This window comes from Sebastes umbrosus, chromosome 8 (assembly GCF_015220745.1).
Source record: "Sebastes umbrosus isolate fSebUmb1 chromosome 8, fSebUmb1.pri, whole genome shotgun sequence".
Lineage (NCBI taxonomy): Eukaryota > Metazoa > Chordata > Actinopteri > Perciformes > Sebastidae > Sebastes > Sebastes umbrosus.
This window is the reverse complement of record NC_051276.1, coordinates 14,456,314-14,483,597: the sequence shown is the minus strand read 5'-3', so window position 1 is coordinate 14,483,597 and position 27,284 is coordinate 14,456,314. Positions and strand designations below refer to the sequence as shown.

The window sequence follows — 27,284 nt, the reverse complement described above, 5'->3', positions numbered from 1 at the left end:
TGGATAAGGTTAGACGGCGGCTGGTGGTACCACGGTTTTGCACTCTGCGGCTCATGTCACCCAAGTTTCACAAGCGTGTCAGAGAACTATGGTGGTGTTCAGGCACGTAACGCAACGCAACGCAGCGCAGCGCAACGTAGCGTAAACGTGTGTGGTTTGTCTGTTCTGGGCTACTGTAGAAAGGTGACGGACTCCGTGAAGAGGACCCGCTCCCTATGTAGATATGAAGGGCTCATTCAAAGGGCTCATTCTAAGCTAACGAAAACACAACAATTCTTAGTTTCAGGTGATCATACACTAATGAAAACATACTGTAGTTATGAATATTATATTCCATTTCTGCTAATAGATCCCCTGAAATGTTACACACTGTTCCTTTAAACACAAAAGAAAGTAATGCAGGAGGAGATTTCTACCCTTTGTGATCCAGTATTGATTGACCTTTAAACTGTTACATCTATGACGACTGCTTTTTTTTTTTTCACAGAAAGTTATTTAAAAGTCTCATTAATAAAAAAGCACATATGAAAATTATGTTTCACAAGTTAGAAAACAGCCGTGCTAACAGTAGGTCTCACCTGGGTCCGGTAGTTATCAGTCCTCGCTGTCAGGACACAGAACCCTGCTGGTTTTCATTCCTGCTGTCTACTCAGGGAGTGATTTACACCTCGGACAACAGGTGAATGCAATTAAGTACCTGGTAGGACGTAAAACCAGCAGGACTCTGGGTACAGAGGAACATGATTGAGAACTACTGCCCCAGCGAATGAGGAGCGGAGCCTGAGAAATATACAGGTGTTAAATGTGAAAATATCACCAAATACACCTGCATAAGGGGCCGTTCACATGCCGCATCTAAAAACGTGTGGAAAAAGCCAGTCGTGTCGCTTTCATCCTTTTATCCACGGTGCTTCGGAGGTTTTCGCTACTGTCGCGCCTGCCTTTACTAAGCAACCAAAACCGGTGTTCTGCGATGACGATGATGAAGTTGCGGTAATTTAGCAGTAAAAGCCTCACTAACTAAACTAAGACATCTGACTTGTTAAAACAAAGACAAATGGATTTCTTGCACAAATCCCTCACGTTAGCTTTACTGCTTGATTTCTCTGTGTCAATTTGGCTGACCTATTGACCGGATGTTGTGACTTTCTTGGATGGAAAGTGTGAAGCAAGTAAAATAGTCCGTGGGACAGATCATAAAGCTCTGGGTAGTCAAGCACTAAAATGATTAACGTCTCCTCCATATATTTACCTCAGACTGATATTTACGGAAGAAAGAAAAGATATCTGCCGACTGTGATTGGTTATTCCTCGTCAAGACATGCGGCGCACGCTGCAGCGTTCCAAAAGTTTAACTATTTTGATCTCAAAGTGCAGCCGTCACGCCCTGTAAAATAAATGCTTGGGAATGCTCGTGCGTCATGGCGGCGTAGCTCTTCCGTCGCTCCCGCGTCGCTCCCGCGTCGCTCCCGCGTCGCTCCCGCGTCGCTCCCGCGTCGCTCCTGCTTGAGTGCGTTTGAGCGCGTCTGCCTCGCGTCTACATTGACAACAATGGATTTGAGAGTGCAAAAGACTCGGCATGTGTACGACCCCTAAGTGAGCATACTAATGTTATACATCAACGATCTCCGTTGGTAAATTCTCTTGCTTTTTTATGTAGTGAGGTCAGAGATGAGGGTCAGCTTTGTCTGGGTTGTCAGTTCCCTGTACCACCCTGCTGTTTCCAGCATAATAGAAAGATAATGTCATAAAACTAAAGGGATAGTAAGGAATATAATTTTTGCTGTTGAGTTGTACTGTTCGTCTCTGCAACTAATAAACCACTGGGCACAGCATGGCATTTGTTACAGTTTCAGTTTTTACACTCTTAGCAGTTTGTACAGCAGTTTGGACCAACTTTGTCACCAACTTGTGTGTATTTATACATTTACATTATTGTTAGTGTTAAATTGTTTATGCATTCATACAATGAACTTAGGCAAGTGTGATGAGACTCATTAGAAAACAGGGAAAGAGCCATTAATGATTCTGGTGCTGATCACCTCTGTAATAGGCTCTACCTCATATATCTTTCTGCGCCGTTTGCCATTTTTCATGACAATAGCTCTGTGTAGTTTTCTGTCAGGCTGCAGTATATTGTGCTGATGGATGAGCTGGCTCACTTGGTGTGCTAAGGCTTGACAGCCACACAGTTCACATAATGTCTGTTTCACATTGTCATGTACTAATGCGGTGAAGCTGCAGTATGGATCTGGATGTCGAAGATCTGCAAGTTCAAATGATCAGTGGTGCTTTCATACAATGCCGGACACACGGGGTGATTGAATACTTAACAATGGCTTTAACTTGGTTCAAATCCCAGTGGCAGCACCTCCAGCTTGGTTTGTGTTCACCCAAACATAATTGGCTGCGGTCGCAGGTGGGGAGCTGGCGAGGTCAAGGTGAAAAGAAACGGCTGGCGGCACCGTGTGACACAGAGGTGGCACATGTTTGTCTGCAACACTCCTCGGGCAAACAGTAGGGTTAGCTGTGACCGGGACTGTAGTGGACAGGGTTTGGACTTTATAAATTTGGAGAAAATGCCAAACAAGAAAACAAAGATTATTTAACTGTTCTTATATTAACAATATCACCTCCATATTTCCCTCCGTCTTGCTCTTCTTATCTTTCTGGGTAGTAGCTCTGAGTGCTCTGTGGAGAAGATCTGAGGCCACTTGTAATGGCTCCACACAGAGCCTCCTTTATGGCCAGTTAATGAAAAATCACCCTGGGACGTCTTAGCTCTAACAGTTAGCCACATGCCGCGCTGCAGCCTCGGCTGTATCCCTGGTAACGACCCCCCACTGGGGCGGATATTAAAAAGTGTCTAATTAGCAAACGATCACGATCACGAAAAGGGAGTAAGACAAGAAAGAAAAAAAAGAATAAAGGCAAAAACGTACGTCCTCGTTATCTGTTTCATTTTTTTGGAGTTGATGTCTTCTGTACTTTGACTTAAAAGCTTCATCTCGCAGTAGAGGTCGGCATTTTGTTGGAGAAATTATTCACACTGCATCGCTTTTGAAATCAGAATTATAAAAGATCGACTGTGTCAGTTGAAATGATAGAAGCTGTCTTGTGGGGTGCGTTAAACACAACAGGGAGACCTGTTATCTGACTGCTGATATGTATTACAGTCTTTCCTCTGTCTTTGCTATTAGCTGCTCTGCTTTTTATTATCCAGATCTGTTGTGTTTGTTTGGAAGCAAAGTCCAGTTTATGTGGTTCCAGTTTACAATAATTTATTCTATGCACAAATCTGTCTATTCCCATATCCACCCTATAAGGATTAGATTGCCAAACAGTGGTTAAGTACGCTTTGAATAACAGGCATGGCATGATTTATTTAAGTTGATTTTTCTTATCTTGTGGCATGCCCTCATTCAAAGGATGCTTAAATTTCTGACAGTCTAAATCAAACACACCTTGACTAGTTCAAATATTTGAAGCTATGTTGGATCTGTACTTTAGCTGCAGGTCTGGATCTGATAGGAGTTGATTACCTGTCCGTGGAGAAGAAAGAAACCAGACATGGTGTTGAGAAATGACAGATCTGCAAGAGGAGATGATTATGAGTGGAGCATATCTTAAATGAGAGTTTGCTTTTCTCTCACGTCTAATCCAGTGCTCTTTCCCAGTGTTATTTCTCCTGATCCCCATCTTTCTCTCCTCCCTCTTCTTCTTCTCTTCTTTTTCTTTCATCACTCTTTCATTCCCCCTCTTACCCCACTTTCTACATTCCCTCCTCTCCATCTCCTGCCTTCATTTCCTTCCTCCAAGCCAACCCTTCCTGATAATGACCTTTATGTTGCAGAGGTCGTGGGATACCCTCAGGCAGCGCTGGGAGAGAATAAGTGTGGAATTTAATTTGGAGCTATGTTTTACCCCGAGGCGGTGGAATTCCTCTCCTATAGATCAGTGAAATATTGCCCTGTCCCTTGAAGCGATAGGGGGGGGAGCTTTGACATGGCGTTTTGTCTGTCTGTCAGTCAGGTTTTACTAATACATGTCTGCCTCTGTCGATTTTGTTCTGTTGCCAATGATGTTGAGATTAATAGAGGTCTTGATGGACGGTTATTGTTATACTCAGTGAGAGTGAGGGATTGTCAATGGCAAGGGCATTGGTTCAACAACGAGGTGTTAGCGGTGGCTTTAATGAGAAGTGCACTTTCACTTATATGTGCGCTATTAGTGAATTGTGGGCAGCAGGTTAAATTTGTACTGTAAACCATCAACTGTCAGTTAATGTTGGATCATGTGGTACACAAGATTATCCATGAGTTAAATCTGTAGAGAAATAAATATACAGAATATCTATAACCTCAATTTATAATTCAGATTCACCAGGGCGCCTGGGTTAGCTCAGTTGGTAGAGCGGGCGTCCATGTATTAAGGCTTGGTCCTGACCGCGGCGGCCCGGGTTCGAATCCGGCCTGTGGCCCTTTCCGCATCCACTCTCTCTCTCTCTCCTCCCTTTCAAGACTCTATCCACTGTCCTGTCATAAAAATGGAAAAATGACCCCAAAAATAACTTTAAAAAAAAAAAAAAAAGATTCACCATGTTGCACCGCTAACACATTTAAAGAAAATATTTTTTTAAATAGCTCATATAACCCACAATAACATCAGTAAATAAAAATCAAATTTCAGTTTTACTCTGACACATAAGCAAATATTTGACAGTACAAAGTTCCTGTTCAAGCGGGTCTGTTGGCTCCATGTAAGTCATTTTAAACTGATGTAACCAAGCAATAATGTCTCTGCCAGTCAAACAAATTTCAATTTATCCACACTAATATCTGTTACGCTGACAATGAACAGCACTTCATAATTCTCCTTCCTCAGTGTGTAACTGACTTGATGGAATCAGACAGACAATATTAATACATGGCTTTTATTACATGTATCACTGACAGTGATTGCAGGCAGGATTCATAATACGCCAATGGTGTGACAATAATAATGAAAACAAATAGAGAAAGGAGGCACTTCACACATCCTTCACTTGGCAACTCTAGCTGTTGCTGGTAGAGGCAATACACTGACTTCCAATGCTAAATAATAGTAATAATAATAATAATAGTACAAATATAAATTATACATTTTTTACAATTACTCATTGTACACTTATACTTGCACAACTGCACAATTGTTACCAGGATTGACAGGTAACAAAGTACCAGAATTACAGTAATTAAAAGCTGCAGTGGGTAGAATTGGAGCAAATATGATTTAAAAAAATAAGTTATTTTTATAAAACAGTCACTATATCCTGACAGTGATGTATGAGGCAGGTAATCTGAAAAAAAATCATGTGACTCTGGTGTCCTCCGGTGCTCCTAATGGCATCTGCAAGATTTCACAGACCGGAGGAAAACAACCAATCAGAGCCGAGCTGGAGCCTTGCTGTCTCTGAGCAGCTGTCAATCACTGTTTTAGCTGTAAAATGAGAAAGTTTGTGACCATGCAGCCATGGTGAGATCAGTTGAGGAAATACCAAGCCCATCAAGCAGCTGGAGCAAACTTTCTCATTTTACAGCTAAAGTTTCTGAAGATGTTTCTGAAAACATTTGAGGAGAGATATAGGCATTACAGTAACAGAATATTGATTCATATTTGATCAGCGCTGCCTAGTTTGACTGTTTGATCTGAGTTTGCAAGTGATTGACAGCTGCCTCTGTTGAATGAACAGCCAATAGGAACGCTCTCTCTCTGAAATGACCTATGATTATCCAAATTCTCCCGTAATGGGCTAGATTTAAAGCCTGAAAACAGAGCCATGAGGAGGTGCAGAAGTCTAGTTTTCTCTCAGAACACTTGAATTACAATATGCTGAAAGGTTATTATGGAATTTTTGCCCAATGATGCCAAAAACATTCTGCTTACTGAAGCTTTCAGCCAAGACAGCTAATATGTGCTAACGTCAGTTGTCACTTGTTGCCATGGTAAATATTCACCTATCCTGCAGCCCAATGGAGACACCAGTGTCAAACTCAGACATTTATCTGTTTTTTTCCACACTAACTGGCAACTTGATCACTGAGGACACAGATACCATGTGATACCAACATCATTATTGGCTCACAATAATATACAGTATATACATAATATGTAAATGACTACAGAAAAATGTTATTAATAAGACCTATAATAAGTGTGAAGGCTAAATGATGTGTCTGTGTCAGTTGTTGTATCCGAGGTAGCTCTATAGGTATAAATATATATATATATACTGTAAATGTGGAGAGTCCAGCTATTGCTAATGTGCACCTCCTCAAAAATATAACTTCAGTAGGAGCAATGTGGGCGATGTGGAGACTGGACTGCTGTGTATCCCTCCTACCCTTTTCCGGTGTCAGTCGTCTTCATAAAAGTCATATACAACATACAATCATATTCAGTAGCAACTCTATTGTATTTCTGGTCCAGTGACACAGACAGATATCATTCACAAGGCCTGACGCAGTCATGGAAAACCTCATTAATGTCAATTACAAGTGGAAAAACACCACATTGCTCTCAGAAAAAGATACCACACACACACACACACACACACACACACACACACACACACAATGGGCTTGAGAAAGACAGAAAGAGAGGAGAGATGAAACTGAATGGAAGCAGCAGTGGGAGGGAATGAAGAAAAAGACAAAGAGGATGAGAGAGACAGAGCCTCTGTGTATAATGTGTAATTATCTATCCTATTAGCTCTGGTTGCGATAATTAGAGTGTTTGCTAAACATACATTTATCAAACTGAAGCACAGCATTACCCCCCTGCTCTGCAGAATGAACCGAACAACAGAAATCCAGGAGGTGAAATTATACTGAGAATGAAAGGAGGGCGAGATTGACAGAGGGATGGAGGAAAGAGCGAGAAAGAGGGGCAGATAGAGAGAAAGAAAGGTTGACCCTCTAGACAAAGAAAGACAGAAGAAGTCTGGCATTGCCGTCTGTGGCATAAATAAATAAAAGCCATGTGAGTCAGACAACGAGTGTGACAGTTGCATTGAAGGTAATGCCATGGGCAAGATTTTCTTGAAGTATCTGGTATAGGAAAATATGCAACGGCCGAGGGTTTGTCACTTATTGACTTTTTGTCTCTGTTTCATTGCATTTTTATGATATATCCATGGACAGCTAATGGCATGTCATGGTGCAGCCTCCATTTATGGGAGACAAGGGAGTCGGGTGATGAAAGAAAAGAACAAAAACAGGAAAATAGAGTTATAGATTTGATATGGATTTTACTGTCAGCTGTCAGGGTAATGATGATGATGTGAGTCCCTGTGAGAATTCAAGCGCGGCCACATACATAGTGCACATACTGAGAAAGTGACTCACTCAAAGTGTCCCCATAAACACATAAATTCACATATATTTATGCAGCTATACCCAGAGTGTACAGACAGTATACATATATGCATGTGCTTATGAATGCATATGTTGTAGTACTACATGCACAATTAAGTGACCGAATGAGAAGAAGTGCTTATTGACACTTCCACCCCGAGGCTTCAGACAGTAGCACTGCTTAATATTTTCCTGAACAATTCATAAATGTGATGGATAGGAAGAATTGGAGTGCAGAGTGGGGGAGCAGAGTACTGGTGTTGTCATATCCAGTAGCTTTATTGACGAGTCTTTCTGACAATAATTTTTTTACTACCCTTTTCATTCTTTTTGTTTCTCCTTTACCACTCTTTCATTTCTCTCAGCTATAAACAAAATACAAAAGTAAATGAAGGATTTTACGCACAAATCAGTCAGTTTGCAAATGTGTTAGTAAGGGTGTCGCGATTCAATTTGATTTTTCGATTTAAATGTGCCATTGTTAGATTATGGAATCTTGATTCGTAAAGATCAACAGATCATTGATTTTATGCCCTGACAACTGTCATTTACACTTTCAAATTCTTCTTTAAAAGGAGAACTGAACTCCCTTTTTATTTAGAAAGTGTTTCAAAAATTAGGCTACAATTGTCTACAATCTAAAAAGCTGCATTTTTTCAATATCAGTATCTGTATCACTTCAGTACATAATCATTACAAAAACAAAACAGAAATCTGTCTGAAGTGCATTACAAGTGTGCTGTAATCTACAAAGTCGACGGTTTTGTTGTCATTACTGTCCATTTGAGTGAGGTGGCTGTTACATCTCTAGAGTCCAGCTGTATTTTTCCTTGTTTGTGAGTTGGCGGGGCGGAGAGAAAAATAATCGATGATCCTTCTTTTGGTTTCGATGGTCGAGATTGGAAGCTAATTTCGATCGATTTACGATTTAGAATCTAAATCGTGACACCCCTAAATTGTGTAGATGTGGCCGTGTGCCCTTGCCTCTAAACATAAAGTCACAGTGAAACTAGATTTCGATTAGTTTAACTCAGCTGTTGAGGATAATATTTAAGCGAAATAGAGTTCCCACAATGAAAAGCCTTAAAGGATCTGGCCGTATCTAGCAGTGAGGTCGTGAGGAAGTGAGTGGTGAAGCGAGAGAGAGAGCGGCGGCAGCGGTAGCGAGTATTGTTATGGAGTCTGGCCTAAGCAGGAAAAGTTAACAGTGTTTGTCCATTCTGGGCTACTGTAGAAACATGGCGGTGCAACATGGCGAACTCGTTGAAGAGGATCCGCTCCGTACGTAGATAGAAACGACTGATTCTAAGGCAACAAAAACACAACAATTCTTATTTTCAGGTGATTATACACTAAAGAAACATACTTATTAATATTATCTTCAATATCTGCTAATAGATCCCCCCTAATTGTTGCACACTGGTCCTTTAAGCAACACTGCTTCTTATCCACTAACTTGGTATTCAGACTGAAAATAGCACTGTGTTAGAAAAGAGGCTGTGTTGGTGTAGGAGTGTTGTTTTAAGAACCGGTGAGATAATGAAATGTGAATTAGGAAGGCTGGTTTGAGTAATAGATCCATGAGTTTGAAGGATTATAGGAAGCCACAACACTGCACAGCTGTTTATAATACACGAGGAAGGATTTTACAGCTCTGGAGAGTTATCTTAGCAACAATGGTTTTATCCTCCATTGCAATGATTGCAAGGTAAACAGTGGAAATCTGATCTAACAGGAATGTGCGCTTGCGCGTATTTGATGGTTCAACACAGTGCTTTGCTGGATGACAACGCTTTGACTTGAGTTTTTGTTTTGTTTTGTTTTTGACAGAGCAGTGGCCTCATTGAAATGTGTGAGGTGGCTACATTTCTGGCGTCTGTCAGAACACGGCCTAAAAGTGTGTGTTGTGTCATTCACATGAATTTGACCACTGAACCGCTGCTGTTTATTCACCCCAAACAGCCAATGTGCCAACAGTACGTTAGCAGCAAGCTGTAAGAACCCCAGTTCTCTTTGTTATTTCCCTCCAGTCTCTCCTTTTGCATCAGTTGTCTTTGTACGTTTATGAAGTAGATTCATTAAGCCCCGGGCTAATTCGTGTCTAATTGTATCTTTCCATTGACTCTGTACGCAATCTCTACCGCTATTACAACCTCTAAAATTCGCTTCACGTTCTGAACACAGAGTAAGTCTTCATCGTCTTATGGAGCCTGCCTCCTGCACAACTTGTGAAGTAGAGAGTGGAGGCAATCAAACAAAATGCTCTTGATGTTAAACACTTGAGCCAACAAGTGCTTGCTGACTTGAGGCAGGTCTCAGTAGTGTCCCTGCATGTCAAAGCTCTCTTAACCCAGGTCTTTCACTCCATGTGTCCAGTATTTAGACTTGGAAAAAAAGAAGAAAAGTCCACCGAATAAAAACTGATGAAAAAAAAGCCTTGCAACAAAATGCAACAAACATAAAATACATTATGTTTAAATAATTCAAGTACAACTTTGTTCGGCATATTCTGCACTATGTGTCTCCAGTTGGGGTCTCTTTCCTTTACAGTAAATAGAAAGTGTCTGAGGTAAAAGCTGCAGGTGCTGTGCTTTAGCCTGATCTACTGTATGTCTTCCTTTTACTTGTAGATGTATTATTTACAGACTATTTGAGGCTGTTGTCTGGTTTCTTAAGCGCCTCTGTCTGGGCTTTTACTGTCTATTCCTGCTTTACTTTTCAGTGACAAAGATGTTAGATTGCTGTCCAAAAAGATATGTGAGTCTCAGACTGGTTGAAAAAAAAGTCTCTAATTCAAACAGTTTGCTGGATCTAAGTAAAGTCTGATGCTCAGATCATATAATGGCCTGATCAGCTAGCAGAGATAGAGGAAAAAGGCTTTTTCATAGATGATAAAAGGATAGGACAAAAAATGTGGAGTTCAGCCAGTGAATTGAGGCCGCATTGTTCATGTCCCCTCACAATAATAAAGAACAAGACAATAAAAAACAAATGATTTGTATGCTCTTAACTAATCTTTGTCCTGATGGTGGTGCTCGGGAAAGGCCAATGGGTCATTAAAATCAAAGCAGATTATCCCCCTAGGAGTATGAATATTCTCAACAAATTAAACTGCAATTTGGAGACCGTCCTTGCAAGAACAACGACAGCTCAGTTGTTTCAGTAAATGCCCCAAAACAACATTTGTTTATGAAGGAATGTGCTCAGTTAATTTCATGGCAGTCTTCTCATGAGAGTTTGATATTTCTTGTGTACAAACAGAAATGTTTGCCTGTTGGTGATGCCAGAGAAAAGGTCAGGGAGTCACCAGTTAAAGCTTCATTGGGAAAAAAATCCATAATAACCTTTCAGCATATTGTAATTCAAGTGCTCTGAGAGATAACTACACATCTGCACCTTCTCATGGCTTTGTTTTCAGGCTTTAAAAAATCTATCCTATGACGGGAGACTTTGACCAATCACAGATCATTTCAGAGAGAGTGCTTGGTATTTCCTCAACAGATTTCAACACGGCTGTCGGCTCACAAACTTTCTCATTTTACAGCTAAACAGTACAATACAAGATGTTTCTGAAAACATTTGAGGTGAGAAATAGGCAATACAGTAAGAGAATATTGATTCATATTTGATTAGCACTGTCTAGTTTGACCGTTTGATCGGAGTTTGCGAGTGATTGACAGCTGCTCAGAGACGGCAAGGCTCCAGCTCAGCTCTGAATGGTTGTTTTCCACCGGTCTGTGAAATCTTGCAGATGCCATGAAGAGCACCGGAGGACAGAGGCACATGATTTTTTTCAGATTACCTGTCTCATGCACTACTGTAAGGAGTTAGTGCACGTTTTATAAAAATAACTTTTTTTAATCATATTTTCTCCATTTCTACTCACTGCAGTTTTAATGTAAACATGTTTCTGTGGTCGATGTCCAATATTTTTGACAATAAAACTGATTTTATTATTTGCAGGTAAACCAAAAATACAGATTTTGGGAGCTGGGAGAGAATGATAGAGGCTGATATTAAGACACGTTAATAACTATAATGTCAAGAAATTGTAATTTTGATAAGGAGAAAAATAAAAGTCAACACAAAGTCAACAACAATATTACAATGCAGTGCTGTTTAGCAGCTGACGTAGATATCCCACATATGTGAGTGGTGAAGAAAACTTGTACTCCAGGTCAATATTCACTTGGAAGAATAATAGAACAAACTCCATGAGCCTCAGTTGTCCTTACTTGAATATATAAGTTTAACACAACACAAATGTGATATCAGAGAAGAACAGCATGCATTGACACAGTCACACCAAAAACTAAAGTAACATAAGATTCACTCAGCCTTATAGAGGATGTCCCACGTCATACAGAATCAAGTAAGCACACTACCTTGGAGAAAGCAAAACAGTGTTGTGTCTAACCCTTGGTTCAGACTGTTGGAGTCAGGGATATCTACAAGGTCCTCATCCTATCAGACACCCAGAGCCTCCTCACATAATGCCTAGTTCACACTACATGACTTTAACTTCCCGACAGTTTTTGGAGCTCCCTGACAGAAGCTCCAGATCATAGGCAAATTGGTGTCGGCGCGCCGCTCACATATCAGCGCTCGAGCATCAAGTGTGAGCTGCTCAAAGACGCAAGCTGAGAGGCTTGCCAATGCCTTGAGACACATTCCACATATGGAGCAGGCTAAATATCTGGGCCTGTCTGGGACTCCGGCCACGAGCTAAAGCCAATGAGAGAGCAAGACACGGGTTGAGGGGAAACCTGGGGGAGGAGGGGTTGCCTGTAACAATAGGAACTTACGTATGTGTTGCATTTGCAACGCAGAGCAAAATTGTTGTTGCACTTAGAGGAATAAATAGTAAAAATAGATTGTGTAAACCGGTGGAAACAGTCTATTTTGTGAACACATTTTCCAACAACAACATCAGCAATGTGTCTTGTGTATGGTATCACACCATGTGTGTTTTTCACACATGTGCTTTCGTGACAAAACGTAGTTTGGAGACCTCATTTGGGATTCCTCCCAGGGAAAAATCTTGTAGTGTGCGACCCCCTGTCTCCAGTCAGTCATGCAGTGTGAAAACCACAACAACTTCAAGACTCCCAATTACAAGACAACAAGTTGTGTAGTGTGAACAGAGATCTGACGACTTTGAAAGTATGAATTTGGCTTTAGGCATGCCAAGTGTGAAGGACTCTGAGGTCTTTCAAAATACCAAACTGATGACAATGAACAAATAATACATTTATGATGACATTTCTATGACAGTGAGCTTCCCTATAATATTATAGGGAAGTGTCAGTATAGGTAAAAAGTGAAACAAAAGTCACCTAATATGTGGTATGAGTATTAATCTTTTACAAGATTTTTAATTTGCCACTTGCTAAACGGACTGATGCTCACTTCTGACATCACCTGTCCTCTAATTAAGTGTGGTAAGCTTAATTTCCTGCCTTGAGTGGGAAGATATATATTAGGTGATTCATATCTAATGAAAATATAATGTTGACATCTTTTAATAATACTAGTACATTGTTCTTAATCTGTCTTGATTTACAACGACACTGTGGGGAGAGGGAGAGGCGGGAAAGTAAAAGATGAGTGAAAGTAGATAACCATGTAGACAGTAAAAGGAGAGCTCCAGCGACTGGAATAAATGAGGAAAATGAGGATGCACGCATGAGCAACAGAGGAAAAGACAGAGAAAAGAAAGAGCCGAACAAGTGAGTCTTAAAATGTGTGATAGGGCACAGATGGAGAACTTGTCTGTGTAGCACTTTCAGATTTTATGATGTGTGGATGCTCTCTAAGTTATTGCTTGGAGGAAAAGATCACATACGCTCGGTGAAATTCTTTTTCTCTCTTGCCTGCTCTTCCTCTCTTGCTGTGAAGTCCTGGTTATTGTTACCTCCCTGCTGTCTTGCTGTTATAAAACAAGTGAACTGAGAAGCAGCCCTTCCTCAAAAACAGCCTGACTCAAAATAACAGACATTTTACAAGTGAAGGTAGATAAAAACACACAATTTTCTCGCACATTCGCACAACTCCAGAGCAAACCGTGGAGTCCATACCTACTGTATGCAATGTAAACAATGCAAGATTGAAAATGTTTAATGAGGAAGGAAATGCACTCAACACATTTAGTAGACCCCAAGGACACACACAATGCGTCACAATGGTCAGAAACACTGACTCACATAACCTTTACTTGCTTACAAGAATACTCACAAGGCTCCTTTAAGTTTAGGCAATAAAAATACTTGGTTAAGTTTAGAGAACAATTGTGGTTATGGTTGAAATAACTACGTAGGAGAAGGGATGCCACTTCTCAACTTCCAGAGCTTTCAGCTGCATCTGTTTACAATGTATTCTGACATCTTATGACAGTTTCATTTAGTAACAATATTTCACACATTATAATATTTGTTTCACATGTAAGAACTTAAAAGATAAGTTCACATTTTTTCAACTCTGTCTTAGAACAATACTCACGTCTTTTCAACATCGCCTCTATGCTTCAGCTCTGATATAGACCAGGATTTACTGGCTACATATAGCCCAGTTTTAGACCATATTTTAAAAAACAGCATTACATATTTTAAAAATGTAAATATTTAACATAGGCACTGCACACTCTCACCTTTACAGTATAACTGTTTATTTTTTGTCATAAACACAGTTTCACAGATCTAGGCTAAGATTAGACATCTACTAAACTTTATGCAGATAAATGATAATTGAATGTGGTTGAAATATCTGGAAAAAGCTAACAATGTTTTTAAAACTACTGTTTCCAAAGGAGAAACTTGTTTTATTTGAACAAGCAACCACCAACTGCTGTCCTGTTTCTGGTGAGGGCAGTGTTGTAAAAGCACCACATAGAAAAAAAAATCCCCATTTGGGTCAGTGCAAACTGTGTTTATTGTTTCGAGTAAGCTAAACTGATTTGTTACATTTCTTTCTCTCTGTCTTGGGAAAAGCTGGCATATACACAAAGGAGATAATGTATTCTTCCACGTGTTGTCTGTCTCTCTCTCTTTAGTCTTAAATCTAGCGTCATGCTCAAGGAAGCAGAGTAGCACAAACAGACACAATTTAAAGGGATATATCATGCTCATTTTCAGGTTCATACTTGTATTTTGGGTTCCTACCAGAACATGTTTACATGCTTTAATGTTCAAAAAACACATTATTTTTCTTATACTGTCTATCTAAATATACCTGTATTCACCCTCTGTCTGAAACGCTCCGTTTTAGCGCCTGCCTCTTTAAGACCCCCTACTGAAAAAGCCCAGTCTGCTCTGATTGGCTTGCAAGACAAATATGGTGCACCAGGTGGGCTACCTCCGGGTCTGAGAAGTGAAGGCAATGCAGAATTGCCTTAAACATGCATTCTTTCTAATAGTCAGCAGGGTGAAGTCAGATTGTATAAAGGTCTATGAGAAAAATGACCCTACTTTTCACTTGATTTATTACCTCAGTAAACATTGTAAACATGAGTTTATGGTCTCAATCGCTGGTTTCAAGTCTTCTTCAATACAGCATGATGTTCATTTAGCTAATTATGGTCCCATTTAGAGACAAATAGACCATAAAGCAGGGGATGCTTTACGGCATGGCTACCTTGTGATTGACAAGTCACTACCACGGCATTGTTTGGTCTGGGAGTTGTCCGTTTTCGTTTTTGTCTTAGAACTTTAACCCTTTCACAGTGTGTTTTCAGTTCATGAAAGTTAATTTGAACCTTTTTGGTTGCCTAAAATGTCTTATTTAGTGTTTGATTGTACTTAGTTCCACCCTCTTGTGTCACTTCTGGTTGCAAATAACCAAAATGGCGACAGCCAAAAACCAAGATGGTGTCGGCCAAAATGCCGAATTCAAGGTTTCAAAACGGCAGTCCACAAACAAATGGGTGACGTCACGGTGACTACGTCCATTTCTTATGTACAGTCTTTAGAGTCTACAGTCTATATAGTGCGCCTTTGCAAAGGTAGTTCTCAAGCCGTGGCCAATATATTCGAATGAGCCTGCATGTGACATAGGAAGGGGAGCCAAATCTGAATGGCTTGTTGAATAACATGTTTTTCAATCTAGGTAGCCCACAACAAACTGACTGGGTTGTCATATTTAACTGTTTGTGGTTTGGTAGGCACTCCAGATACCCACATGTATGAACACAAGCACTGAAAAAGTGAGTTTTTCATGATATGTCCCCTTTAAGGAGAGCAGTCAGGTAGCAGCTTTTATACAGGTCTTATACAGTACATAATTTTGATAAATGAAGCCTTTCAAATGCACATTTTCTGTCTAGTGTCAGAATCAGCCACGTGCTCCGTCTGTCAAATTCCATTTGTATCGACCTGCTTTTGAAAATCTTCAGCAGCATGTGAGAGATTGGATCCCATTTGTATTTATTTATCTGTGAATAATGGATTTGTCAGCAGATGCCTGCGGACCTGTGACACTGCCCAGAATAGAGATCAGTATTTAAACAAATTAAAAACTTATTTTCCTCTTTTAGATTGGATTAGAGGAAGTGAAATGTGACCAGGCCTGGTCCTTTAATTTGATACTGTCTATGTTTATTATCAGGCTTGAGTTTTATTTCTGCTGCCAATTTTCTCAGTTTCATTTATTTTTTCTCTCTCTTCATCCTATTATACTTATTTTCTGTCTATATTTTCTGCAGTTTCTTTGTCATCTTGCTCCATATTTGTATTTAGTTTCTCCGGGTAAGTTAATCAGTTTCTCTCTGTCTCTCCCTTTCTTTCTCCTCACTCCCCTCCTCATGTGGATGAAGTAGGCACATGTGGTAAGCGGCTGTGTCCGGTGTTTGCATGCCATGTACATGTACATTTCTCTGTCCAAGGTATGGGCACCAGCTGTGGCCAGCTGCTGTGTGTATAGTGCATTGTGTGTGTGTGGGTGTGCACCCATATGCAGGTGTGGGCACGTACCCATTTTATGCAGCAGCTGTGTGTTTAGTGTGTGTTTGGTTACGCACAGCTGTTTAGTAGCAGGTGATGATTTTAGGAGCCAAGCAGACAGTCGGCCAGGCAGGCGGCCAGGGGGACGACGGGGAGAGCTGAGCCCAATAAGATGTAAGGAGGCCTGGGCTGGGCGTTCACTCAACCAGGCCTTCTGGACCGCTGCTGGATGGCTAGTGGTTCAGGAGAGACCCAGCTGAGGGTGTCAGTGTTTATACATGACTCTAAACCTGCCAGACTCCACAGACAGCGAACTGATTACTACTGTATATAAATCAGTCACAGGAAGACAGTTACAGTAAATCTAGGCTTAAAAGCGTCTAGGTAAGGAGGTTCAGATCTAAACTGGTATCCAATCCTCCCACTCAAAATCAGATGAGCTGTTCAGGTTTACATGTACATGTAAATATTACATGAGATGTGCTGAAATGAGAGAAATGTTAAGTAGACAAATAGAACACTTGTGAAATAAAGAGAGGTTACGCAAAAAAAAGCAAGACTGCAAAGAACCATTGTAAGAAAAGTGAGGTAAAAAAAAAGCGATGGAACAGTAGGCATCAATGAAGGACAGAGAAAGAATATAGGGAGCAAGAAAGACAAGGCAAGGCATATAAGGCAAGGGCAAAATAAAATGAAGGAGAAAGCAAGATATACAAGACTACAAAACACAGCAGAAAACTGTAGCTGTCAGCAAATTGTTAGACTAACTGCTGCCAATAAAGTGTGAATAGGAAGCAAATGGGGCCCATATGGTTTCCCTCTGTCATTCCATCTGTATTGAAGACCTATCTAAAACCTCATTAAGGCCTTATGACACCTCCACCACTAAAATCAGACAGATGGTTATCAAGCTCTATGATGAGACACCAGCTGTGCTTATGACACAGAATGACATAGATCGTCTATTCTGGGAGGGAAACAAGCAAACAAATGCTGTGTTCACTTTTCATTTAAATACTAGCAATCTATTTTGTAACGTATGATGAAGAAACACACAAACAGGAAAAATGCTCAATTACAAAAATATTGTGCTTGTAATATGTTTGGTAACCATTGTCTGGTTCAGTTTAGGGACAATATTTGATGACAAAGTTTTTTGTACAGGCAGTAAAAAGTGAATTCCTAAGAATTAAAAAAGGAAAGTAATTACAGTGATATTGGTATAGAATGTAGGCTTGCCGCGGTAGTCGGTGTTACCAGTGTTACCGGTGTTACACGGTGTTCGGGCATACATTACTTACCTACCGCCCCCACCGTCGTTTTGCTTTTTTTACAGAAATAAAACCCATTTAGTTAATTTTTGCTTATCGGTGCCGTGATATCAATACATGTGAAAGTGTCTGCTCCGTACAGAGTCTCAACACAGAGCAGCAGGAGTCAGATTTCACACACACGGGATGCGTGAGAGTTGACGGACAAGATGATGACAGGATTAGGATGGGAGGATTAGGTGTCGAAGTAAAAAGCAAATATTTCAGATTTAAACCCAATGCTATAAGGGAACCATAACGTTAATGAGGTAATTGCCGTGCCGTGTACGGAGCGGTCACAGCTGGTGTGCGCGGCGGAGCAGCGCCGGGTGGAAACCTGCGGCCCCGCAGCGAAAGCTTTACTGGAGAGGCCAGACTTTGACCGTCATCTTTTCTTGTGAAATGTCCGCTGTAATCGGTATCACCTGTGTTGTCACAAGTTTATTAACCCCTGGGAAAATGTCCTCACCGTCACATCCCTAACAGATAGAGTACTAACAGATATCCCAGCATTTGTAAGTTAAGTTTCATGGAACACCAAGCTGTGACCACAAGTTTTGGAGTCTATTCATTGTGCAGTATTGCGCACATTTTTTAATTTGCAGCACCCCTTGCCTGACAATAAGTTATACTGTTAAAGGTAGGATCGGTAATGATGAGAAACTAGTAACAGTACACTAGATATTAAAAATGATCCAACCAAAAAAACCCAGCCCAGTGTTGCCAACTCTTTTCCAATGAAAGTAGCTAACGCTATCTAGCTCCGAAAGCCACTAAATCTAGAGAGAAAGTCACCAAGTTGGCAACACTGACAGGCCTCCCTCCAAAGCCACTCCCCCAAAATTATCATTATGAATGCAAACAACGAACATGGCTATTGTTAGTATTCACAGCAGTCAAGCTAGCATCTTGCTGTGAAGACTCCTGTGATGCGCAATGAGTGCACCGGCAGAATATGCGCAGGTAGGCCTGATTCGGCCCAAATGTAGTGATTGGACGGGTTTATCCCTGTCCTGCGACAGCCACAGAGACCAGATTGTTTTCTTTTTTTGGTCAGAGCAACCTCATGTGTCACTGTGGAGTTAAGAGGCAGAGCCTAAGTAACCATTATTATTTATTAGACTCTCAATGGGGATATCCAACCTGTTCATTATCTGCATAGTGTGCCAGCAAGACCGAGGACAAAGTGCAGAGTCGGTGCAATAGCCAGTTTAAGGATGTGCAGCTTTTAAAGCAGAAATTACTTTTACATTTACATTTTTGTCTCAACTTTTCAAAGTTAGAATTTGATTCAAAGTTTGCAGAACTTTCTTATAGCCTCGGAGCATCAAGTACAAATGAGTTCCCAACAAGATTCATAATTGAGCGTCAGACTAGTGTCAGTTATCTCCCAACACAACACAAACTGCAAAATATATTCTTAACCTGAGAAGATGAAATGAGATGAAAGATAAAAAAGAATCAGAGTCATCACTGACTGAACAACACAATAGTGAGTTTTTTAATGGATATAGGAATATGTCGTGGGTGTTATGTGCACAGTAAATGGTGTAGATACATACGTACCCATGCATGCACATGCGTTAGCACACATACACAGTAAGAATATATATTTTTTATGTAGTACAATGATCTGAAATATGGAAATACAGAGTCTGAAAATAGCATGCTGCTCTGGGAGGAAGAATGAAAGGTTTTAAGAGTAATGAGAGGATGAAGAATGGGATGTGGTGGTAGCACACACACACACACACACACACACACACACACACACACACACACACACACACACACGCACACACACACACACACACACACACACACACACACACACACACACACACACACACACACACACACACACCCATGTGTTATGCCTGGCCATTAGTCAAAGCTGTCACTGTACATACTAAGCCAAATCGTTAGTATGGTGGTTGTCATGTGTACTTGAGTGGCCATTAGTGTGAGAGAACTCGGTGCGGAAGAACTTCTATAAGAAGATAACAAGTAAAATCTGACTCTGTGCTTGCATTTAGTTTTGTTTAATCTCTTATGAGACGCGCCATTTAACTGAAAATATGCTTTGCATTTTGTATCGGATGTAAAGGATGCTACAGTATAAAATGTTGTTGATCCTTGCATAACTGTTCTTGTTACTTCATTGTAAAGAAAGGCGAGAGCAGAATGCGCATAAATGGTTTAAATCACTTACAGATAGGGCTCATTATTTCCGGTGGAAAGCTCTTATAGTGATTACGTCTGCGCGGGCCAAATTGACCAATATAAGCGGATGATTATGATAACTATTTGACATTTAGATATGTATTGCATGAATATAAAGTAGGCCTAATGACAGCTTCGCTACTCACTGACATTTATTGACTGTTTCAAAATACAGTACAGCTGTTTCAAACAAGGCTTCCACAGTTTCAAGGGCGGCTTCAACTGCAGGTGCTTTCCCCCTGTGCATTAGTTTCCTGTCTTCATCACTAGCAGCCATGACTGTTTCTCGTTGTTTGAGAAGACTACACAAGGTAGCCTGAGGAACATCAAGTTCCACTGCTGTCATAAGCTTTGAGGTGACTACGTTTAAAAGGATTTTTCATTTAAAATTTTTCCCATCATGATTTCAATGTGCATGTAGCACCAGCCTCAGGTAGCCAGCCAGGTAGCCAGAAGCAGACAAGTTACTGCAAAGCAAAGTGTAAAGTAAAAAAAGAAACAATACATTTAGCGGACTACTTGATTACTATAATCAAATTATTTAAAGAGCATTTGTATAGTAGAGATTCTGCCCCAAGCTTTTTGATCCATATAAGAGGTTGATCACTGTAACCGCGATCAGTATAAGCGGTTTGCACTGTGAAAAGAATCAGTAAGTTTATTGGTATTTATTTTGAATAGTACATAAATCATCTGAAATAATTCACCAGCAATGCAGAGGCTGCTTTCCAGCAGTCAAGAAACACTCCACAACAGTAAATATTAAGGATAGCAACGTCCTTCCTGCATATTCATTGTGCTTGGCGAAGGTAACAGCTCTGAGTAGTTCACACTTTTCATGAATAAACTCATGAAGGAGTCTCCTTGTGTACGGCTCAGAGAAGCCCACTATAATGACATTAGGGATTGTGCAGCTGCACTGTTTTGTGACTAGAAGTTTTTTGGGCTTCCACGCCGATGACAGTCATTGCTGGAGGCGTTATGTTATCACGGACAGACGGAAGTACCTACTTCCCGTTCTCATGAACGCAATATCTAAGGAACACCTGGAGGGAATTTCTTCAAATTTGGCACAAACGTCCACCTGGACTCAAGGATGAATCTAGGATTCATAAGAATGTTTCATGTACCTGTGTTAATGTGCTTTGACTAGAGATGCACCAATCTGACTTTTTCAGTCCCGATAGCGATACCTCGGCTTTGCGTATCGGCCGATAACGAGTATCGATCTGATACCAGTGTTTAATTAATAAGCTGTATGCCTCACTGTGTGGAAGTGACTGGGATTATTCTTTTATGTGTAAGGCAACATCTGGCTTGACTTAAACATTGCTTTCCAAACTTTATAAAACAAAATATAACAAATAAATACATAGATATACATTTAGTGAATTATTTATTATTAAAATAATAAATCATACACCAGCAACTTCAAAACTAACAGGAATTACAATACGTGTAAACCTTTTTAATGCAGCAACATATTGGTCGAATCTTAAACAGGAATTAAAATTCCAGTATATAATATAATGTATATAGTATACGTAGAATTGAATTGAATAGATCGGCCCCATTGTCACCAATACCCGATCCACCTATTTGAGTCAGTATCGGCCTGATATCCAATCCGGTATCGGTATCAGTGCATCCCTAGCTTCGACATGTGATTTGGATTTTTGGCTGGACTCAACACTGTCGATGCACACAGTGTGTCTCTTGACAGTATCATATCCAAGGCAGCAAATTCAGAATAATATTGTTTACAGTTCATGGCTGGACTTCTGCTGCATTGCCTCCCGTTGCACATGTTTACTTAATTCAGTATTTAACTCTTGGTTTATTTAGTATTTATTGTGATTTAATGATTTCCTCTCACAGTATGCTTTATTGGTAGTTCTATATTGTCTTGATTGATTACAGCGTCAAGTTTAAATATATAACATTTTGCATGCATCAAAAATATAAAGTTATACATTTTCTCTTGCTTTACTTATTAAAACTTAAAAAATAGAAAATACTGTCAGGTCTGACAATCTGTCTTGGTGCTGGCATCACATCAATATTCAATTTCAGTTATTCTGCGTCACTGACTGCCTGCCAAAAATGTGTATCTGGCATCTACAGTATATAGTATGTGCACTCTGAGATATTTTTCAGACAGTCAAGGGCAGTGTGACAGAATCGTTAAGAAAAGGTGTGTTTGTGTGCGTCTCTGTGTGTATGTAGGAAGATAAGCATTGAACTGTCTGAAATATCAAGGGTGTATAATTAAAGTCAACCTGGGTGCTGTCAATATGCGATGACTGCTACTGGGAACAGTGGTTTGCCCCGTGTTCAGATATAATTACGGACCATAGGGTCCCTCGACAGGTGTGTGTGTGCACATTATGTTGCAGAGGTTGGAGGATGATTGCTCTGCACTGTTGGATAGATCTGTGACAGATATGTGCCTACAGATGCCTGTGTGTTTTTCTCTGTATGTATGTGTGTGTGTGTGTGTGTGTGTGTGTGTGTGTGTGTCAAATCCACCACGAGACATCAAATCAAACCATGAGAAACAGTAACAGTAACAACACAATTTTGTTTTCACCATCATCCAATTAATCTTATTTTCCAGCAATTCCACAGTTGCTTTCAACATCACACAGAATCTGTTCATGGGTGTATGTGTGTGAGGTTGTATTGTCGTGCACATGTTGTGCTTACCTCCATTTCCCTCCCACTGTGCCTATAATGAAAAGCTAAATGGCCTGGGTTAGCACTGATTAAAGATGGACAGCTACCTAGGAGGAGACGGAGAAAACAGCGGTCGGGAAATGACAGTTTGAGGTAAATGACAGCTCTGCTATGTTTAGGATAAATGGATCGTGCAGCTATATTCAGCCTTCGCCATCAATTATTCAAAGACCCACCGACAAGACAAATCCCCAGTAACTGAGATTCCTGTGCAGCGGAGGTAAAGCAAGTTTCTAACCAGGTGACGTGATTCACCCTTTTCAGATCCCGATTTCTACAGCTGGGATCCGTTACATGTTCACATGAGCAAGAGTGCCTCCGTGAATTAACTCTTAATTATTAAAAATTCATTACACGACTAAGAATGTAATGGCCTTGTTATAGAGGCCATTTATCTGAAATTACCTGTGATATGTTCTACCGTTGTTCCTCCCTCTGTGGAGAAGCAGCATAATGACAGCTGTGAGACAACCACTAATTTACACCTTGAGGGAGATATCAGTGTGTGTGTGTGTGTTTGTCTGCATTTGCATGTAGATGATGTGACATGTACTGTATGTCCTTGCGTACGCTGATACTCATGCATGAATGTGTGTACATGGGTGATATTGTAGCAGCTGACAGTGTGTTCTGATAACAGATGGGTGAATGGGTCATTTTCTATTTATAATGAGTGTGTGTCCGTTTTACTGTGGACCTGTCAGTTGTCTAATCTAAGAAGGGGTGTGTGTGTGTATGTGTGTTACATTGTCAGACATTTCCCAGAGTGTTAAAGACAGTGCCAGGTGACATTGTGATTCAAACTTTCTTTTCCTTCCCCATCATTCTTCACCATCGTTTTTTTGCCACAATATGTAGAAATTATGTGCAAAGTGTCTGTTTTTAGCCTACTGATTTTGGTGTTCCCCTGACTTTTCCCTCCGGTGCCACCATGGGTTTAACATTTTTTGCTTTTTACCGAAATGTCTCGACAGCTATCGAATGGATTTGCCTGAATCGTAATGACTTTGGTGATCTCCTGACTTTCTATCTAGCGCCACCAGCAGGTCAAAGTTTGCATTCATTCAGTGAAATACCTCAAAATGTACTGCTTGGATTGGATCGGCACAAAGTCTTGTGCAGACATTAATTCATGGTCCTCAGACGGGGTACCCTAATGACTTTGGCAATGCTCTGACTTTTGCTTTCTGCCTCACTGCTTTTGCTTTGATGAAATGGTCAAAATGTTAACTTGTCTAATACTTCAGTTTATGAGCAAGTGTCTGCAAAACTAACAATATTCCCATTGGTTTCAGCTGTACTTCGTGTTTATTGATAATTAGATAATGTTAGCATGCTAACACGCTTCTGTACTCTGCTCTCCTCTCCTCTCCTCTCCTTGCCTGGCCTCTCCTCTCATCTCCTCTCCTCTCCTGGCCTGGCCTGTCCCCCCCCCGTCTCCTCTCCTCCCATCTCCTCTCCTCTCCTCTCCTCTTGCTGCAGGATTCCCCTTCACCCAACAGTTATAATGTGAGTCAGACATTTGAGAAGGCTAATGGCCGCTCCTACTTAGAACCTCGAAATGAAGGAGCTAAGAGACGACAGAGCTGCTTCCTCTCTGCTGCAACGCGGGATAATTTCTTCCTGCAATGTGACCCCACTGTACCGGGTAACACACACACACACACACACACACATAGGGAACAGCCTCACATGAAGAGAAACTGATCTGTCTATCTGTTTGAAAACTGTACAGCTCCACCCTTTCACCATCATGCAGTCCAATTAGCTCCATCTCTGCGGGCTTCTAACCTAATATTTACCTCAATTACACTCCCATTGAAAAATGTTGTTTCAAAATTGATAGATTCATGACTTACTTGGATAATTTATGACTAGCCCCATTTCACCAAGGGACTCAACCCATGAGGCACCCCAAATCGTTTAACCAAAATCCAATTTGCATATAAATAGATTTGGACTGTTTGCAAAAGTGTTTCTTCTTCGTACACACCCACACACACCCACACACACACACACTGAAGCAGATATTGCAGCCACAAGCATATGGACACTCGTGCGCACATACAGACTCCCACTGAGGCACACACATTGATGTGTGCATAACAACACACACATACAATCATTTTGCCCATTATTGAATTTGCATTTGTGAATAGGCCTACAGTATATGGAACATTATACCCCTCGTCATGCTGGGTCCCCTGCCATCACAGTTCTCATAATATAAGAGCATTTAACTATTCAATAGTTTTGAAACATGCACACACGCAAAGTCCCTGCAGAATGACGGTGTTTCATATAAAGTGTTTTTATAGTATGCATGTTGTTGTTTTTGGTATGTGTTTGTATTACGGCTGTCAATCGATTAAAATATTTAATTGTGATTAATCGCAAATTAATCACACATTTTGTATCTGTTCAAAATGTACCTTAAAGGGTGGCAAGTGTTTAATACTCTTATCAACATGGAAGTGGGCAAATATGATTGCTTTATGCAAATGTATGTATATATTTATTATCGGAAATCAATTAACAACACAAATATTGTCCAGAAACCCTCACAGGTACTGCATTTAGCATAAAAAATATGCTCAAATCATAACATGGCAAACTGCAGCCCAACAGGCAACAACAGCTTTCAGTGTGTCAGTGTGCTGACTTGACTATGACTTGTCCCAAAACTGCACGTGATTATCATAAAGTGGGCATGTCTGTAAAGGGGAGACTCGTGGGTACCCATAGAACCCATTTACATTCACATATCTTGAGGTCAGAGGTCAAAGGACCCCATTGAAAATGGCCATGCCGGTTTTTCTTTGCCAAAATTTAGCGCAAGTTTGGAGCGTATTCTAGTCTCCTTCGCGATAAGCTAGTATGACATGGTTGGTACCAATGGATTCCTTCGATTTTTTTGTAGTTTCACATGGTGCCAGTATCATCACTCTAATTTTAAAAATGAGTCTGCTACAATCTTGCGTTAATGTGTTATAGAAATTAGTGGCGTTAAAACAAATTCACATTAACGCGTTATTATCGCGTTAACTTTGCCAGCTCTAGTTTGTAACTTTAAAAGTCCCTTTATTATATGTTTTTGTAGTCACAAGCTGCAGTTAGCTGTTGGGTCAGACAAGCACTTGCTGCTTTTTTCTTATTTTCCTCATCATAATTGTTAATGCACTAAATACAATCCTTAGCCCTGGGGTCCATTAAACCATTTCGAAATCGATTGAAAAAGTTGTTTCTGTAATTTATGAAAAGTTGGCGGTTGAGTTTTTTTTTAAAAAAAAAAAAAAGGTTTATGGTAACAATGTTGTGTAATGGATAAACCCCTGAGGCTTAGCTTCTTCATTTTGAGAACAGTTTTTTTAGTTCTTTGAATGAAAATGGCTTTTCAAGAGGAATGTGTTTTTACTTGCAGCACCATGAGTATATGTGTGTGTGTGTGCTGTTTTTTTTACAAGATCCTCTTTGCTTGTTTGTAATCACATCAGCATGTGTGTGAATGTGTGTCACTTTTTTCAAAAGCACAAAAAGAATTTGTAATCCCTGCAGAGTTTGTGGTTGATCTATACAGGACCGTCTGTACAGTGTACCACGTCTTGGTGCTGGACAGCAGGGCGGTTCAGTGTCCTGGTAGACTGAGCTTTGATCAGAGTTCAAACAATTCCTGTTACATTAAACTGTAGCCCATGAAAAAAGGCTAGCATACCCCGGCAACTCAGTTCTGATTTATTCTGTACAATACACCCAGGCTGCTGTGACTTTTGTTGTCCAAAATGTATAACAAAGAGCAAAACATCAAGGTCGTTTTTTACATAAGAGAGAAAAACATTAAAATCTTTTAACCTTGAGCAAAATAATTCATCCTAATCTTAATGCTGTGGCTGATTCAAATACCAGCACTTTTACATTATCTACCACAGCTGCTTTGCTGTAGACCTCTCAGCATTGCTGAGGGCAGAATTTGCAAAAAAATAGAGATTTCAGCTTTAAGCTAAATTATTTCTCCTACCTCAACCCCCAAATGTAATGCTTAAAACTTGAATGAATAGCTGTGGTGGAAAATAAATCAAATTTGTAGTAATATCGTGAAAAAATGCACATTTGTAGGGTGTGAGGCTCAAAGTTCTGGTTTACTCTGACACACTGAAGGTCACAGTATGCGCTCCTATAAATTACATGGGTGTCTGAGGTACTTTCCTGCCTCTGTTAAAGCAGCTAAATGTGAAATGATGTACAGTATGGATTATGTATTGCATGTGTTCGTCAGGCCCCGGCCAGTACAACCCCAGTGTGAAATCCTTCCCTCAAATGGCTCTGATGTCCTCCAGAGAAGATCGATTCAAAGTCTGTGTGGACACCAACCCTGGACCAGGCGCTTATCAGGTAACGCTGGTAAAGTTTTGCTCTCGTGAAACATGTTTACCTCCCAACACACTCCCAGTCTATATGACCCCTGCATTCAGTAATAGTGCACTAGCATCAGTGTAGGTATGGATATGTATGTGTCTCTGTATGACTAAGAGTGAGAGTATGATGAGACGTGAGTGTGCGTACACAGACCCTGTTTGGGTGTCTGGTGTATGCATGAGAGGCCACAAATATATGCCTGACATTATCTCACGTTTTGATCCTCAGAGGATCTATCAAATTTCTCTCTCTGACCTTGAGCTGTGCGGAAGAAA

At 40.4% G+C, this 27,284-nt stretch overlaps 1 protein-coding gene across 1 annotated transcript in view; it reads left to right on the top strand.

Moving 5' to 3' along the window:
* The window catches only part of stpg2 (sperm-tail PG-rich repeat containing 2), an 82,335-nt gene that overhangs the window by 41,355 nt on the left and 13,696 nt on the right, over positions 1-27,284 (top strand). Inside the window, exons 12-13 of the mRNA XM_037777726.1 lie at positions 24,079-24,244; positions 26,870-26,985. Coding sequence (XP_037633654.1) covers positions 24,079-24,244; positions 26,870-26,985 — 282 coding nt within the window. The remainder of the gene's footprint in view (positions 1-24,078; positions 24,245-26,869; positions 26,986-27,284) is intronic.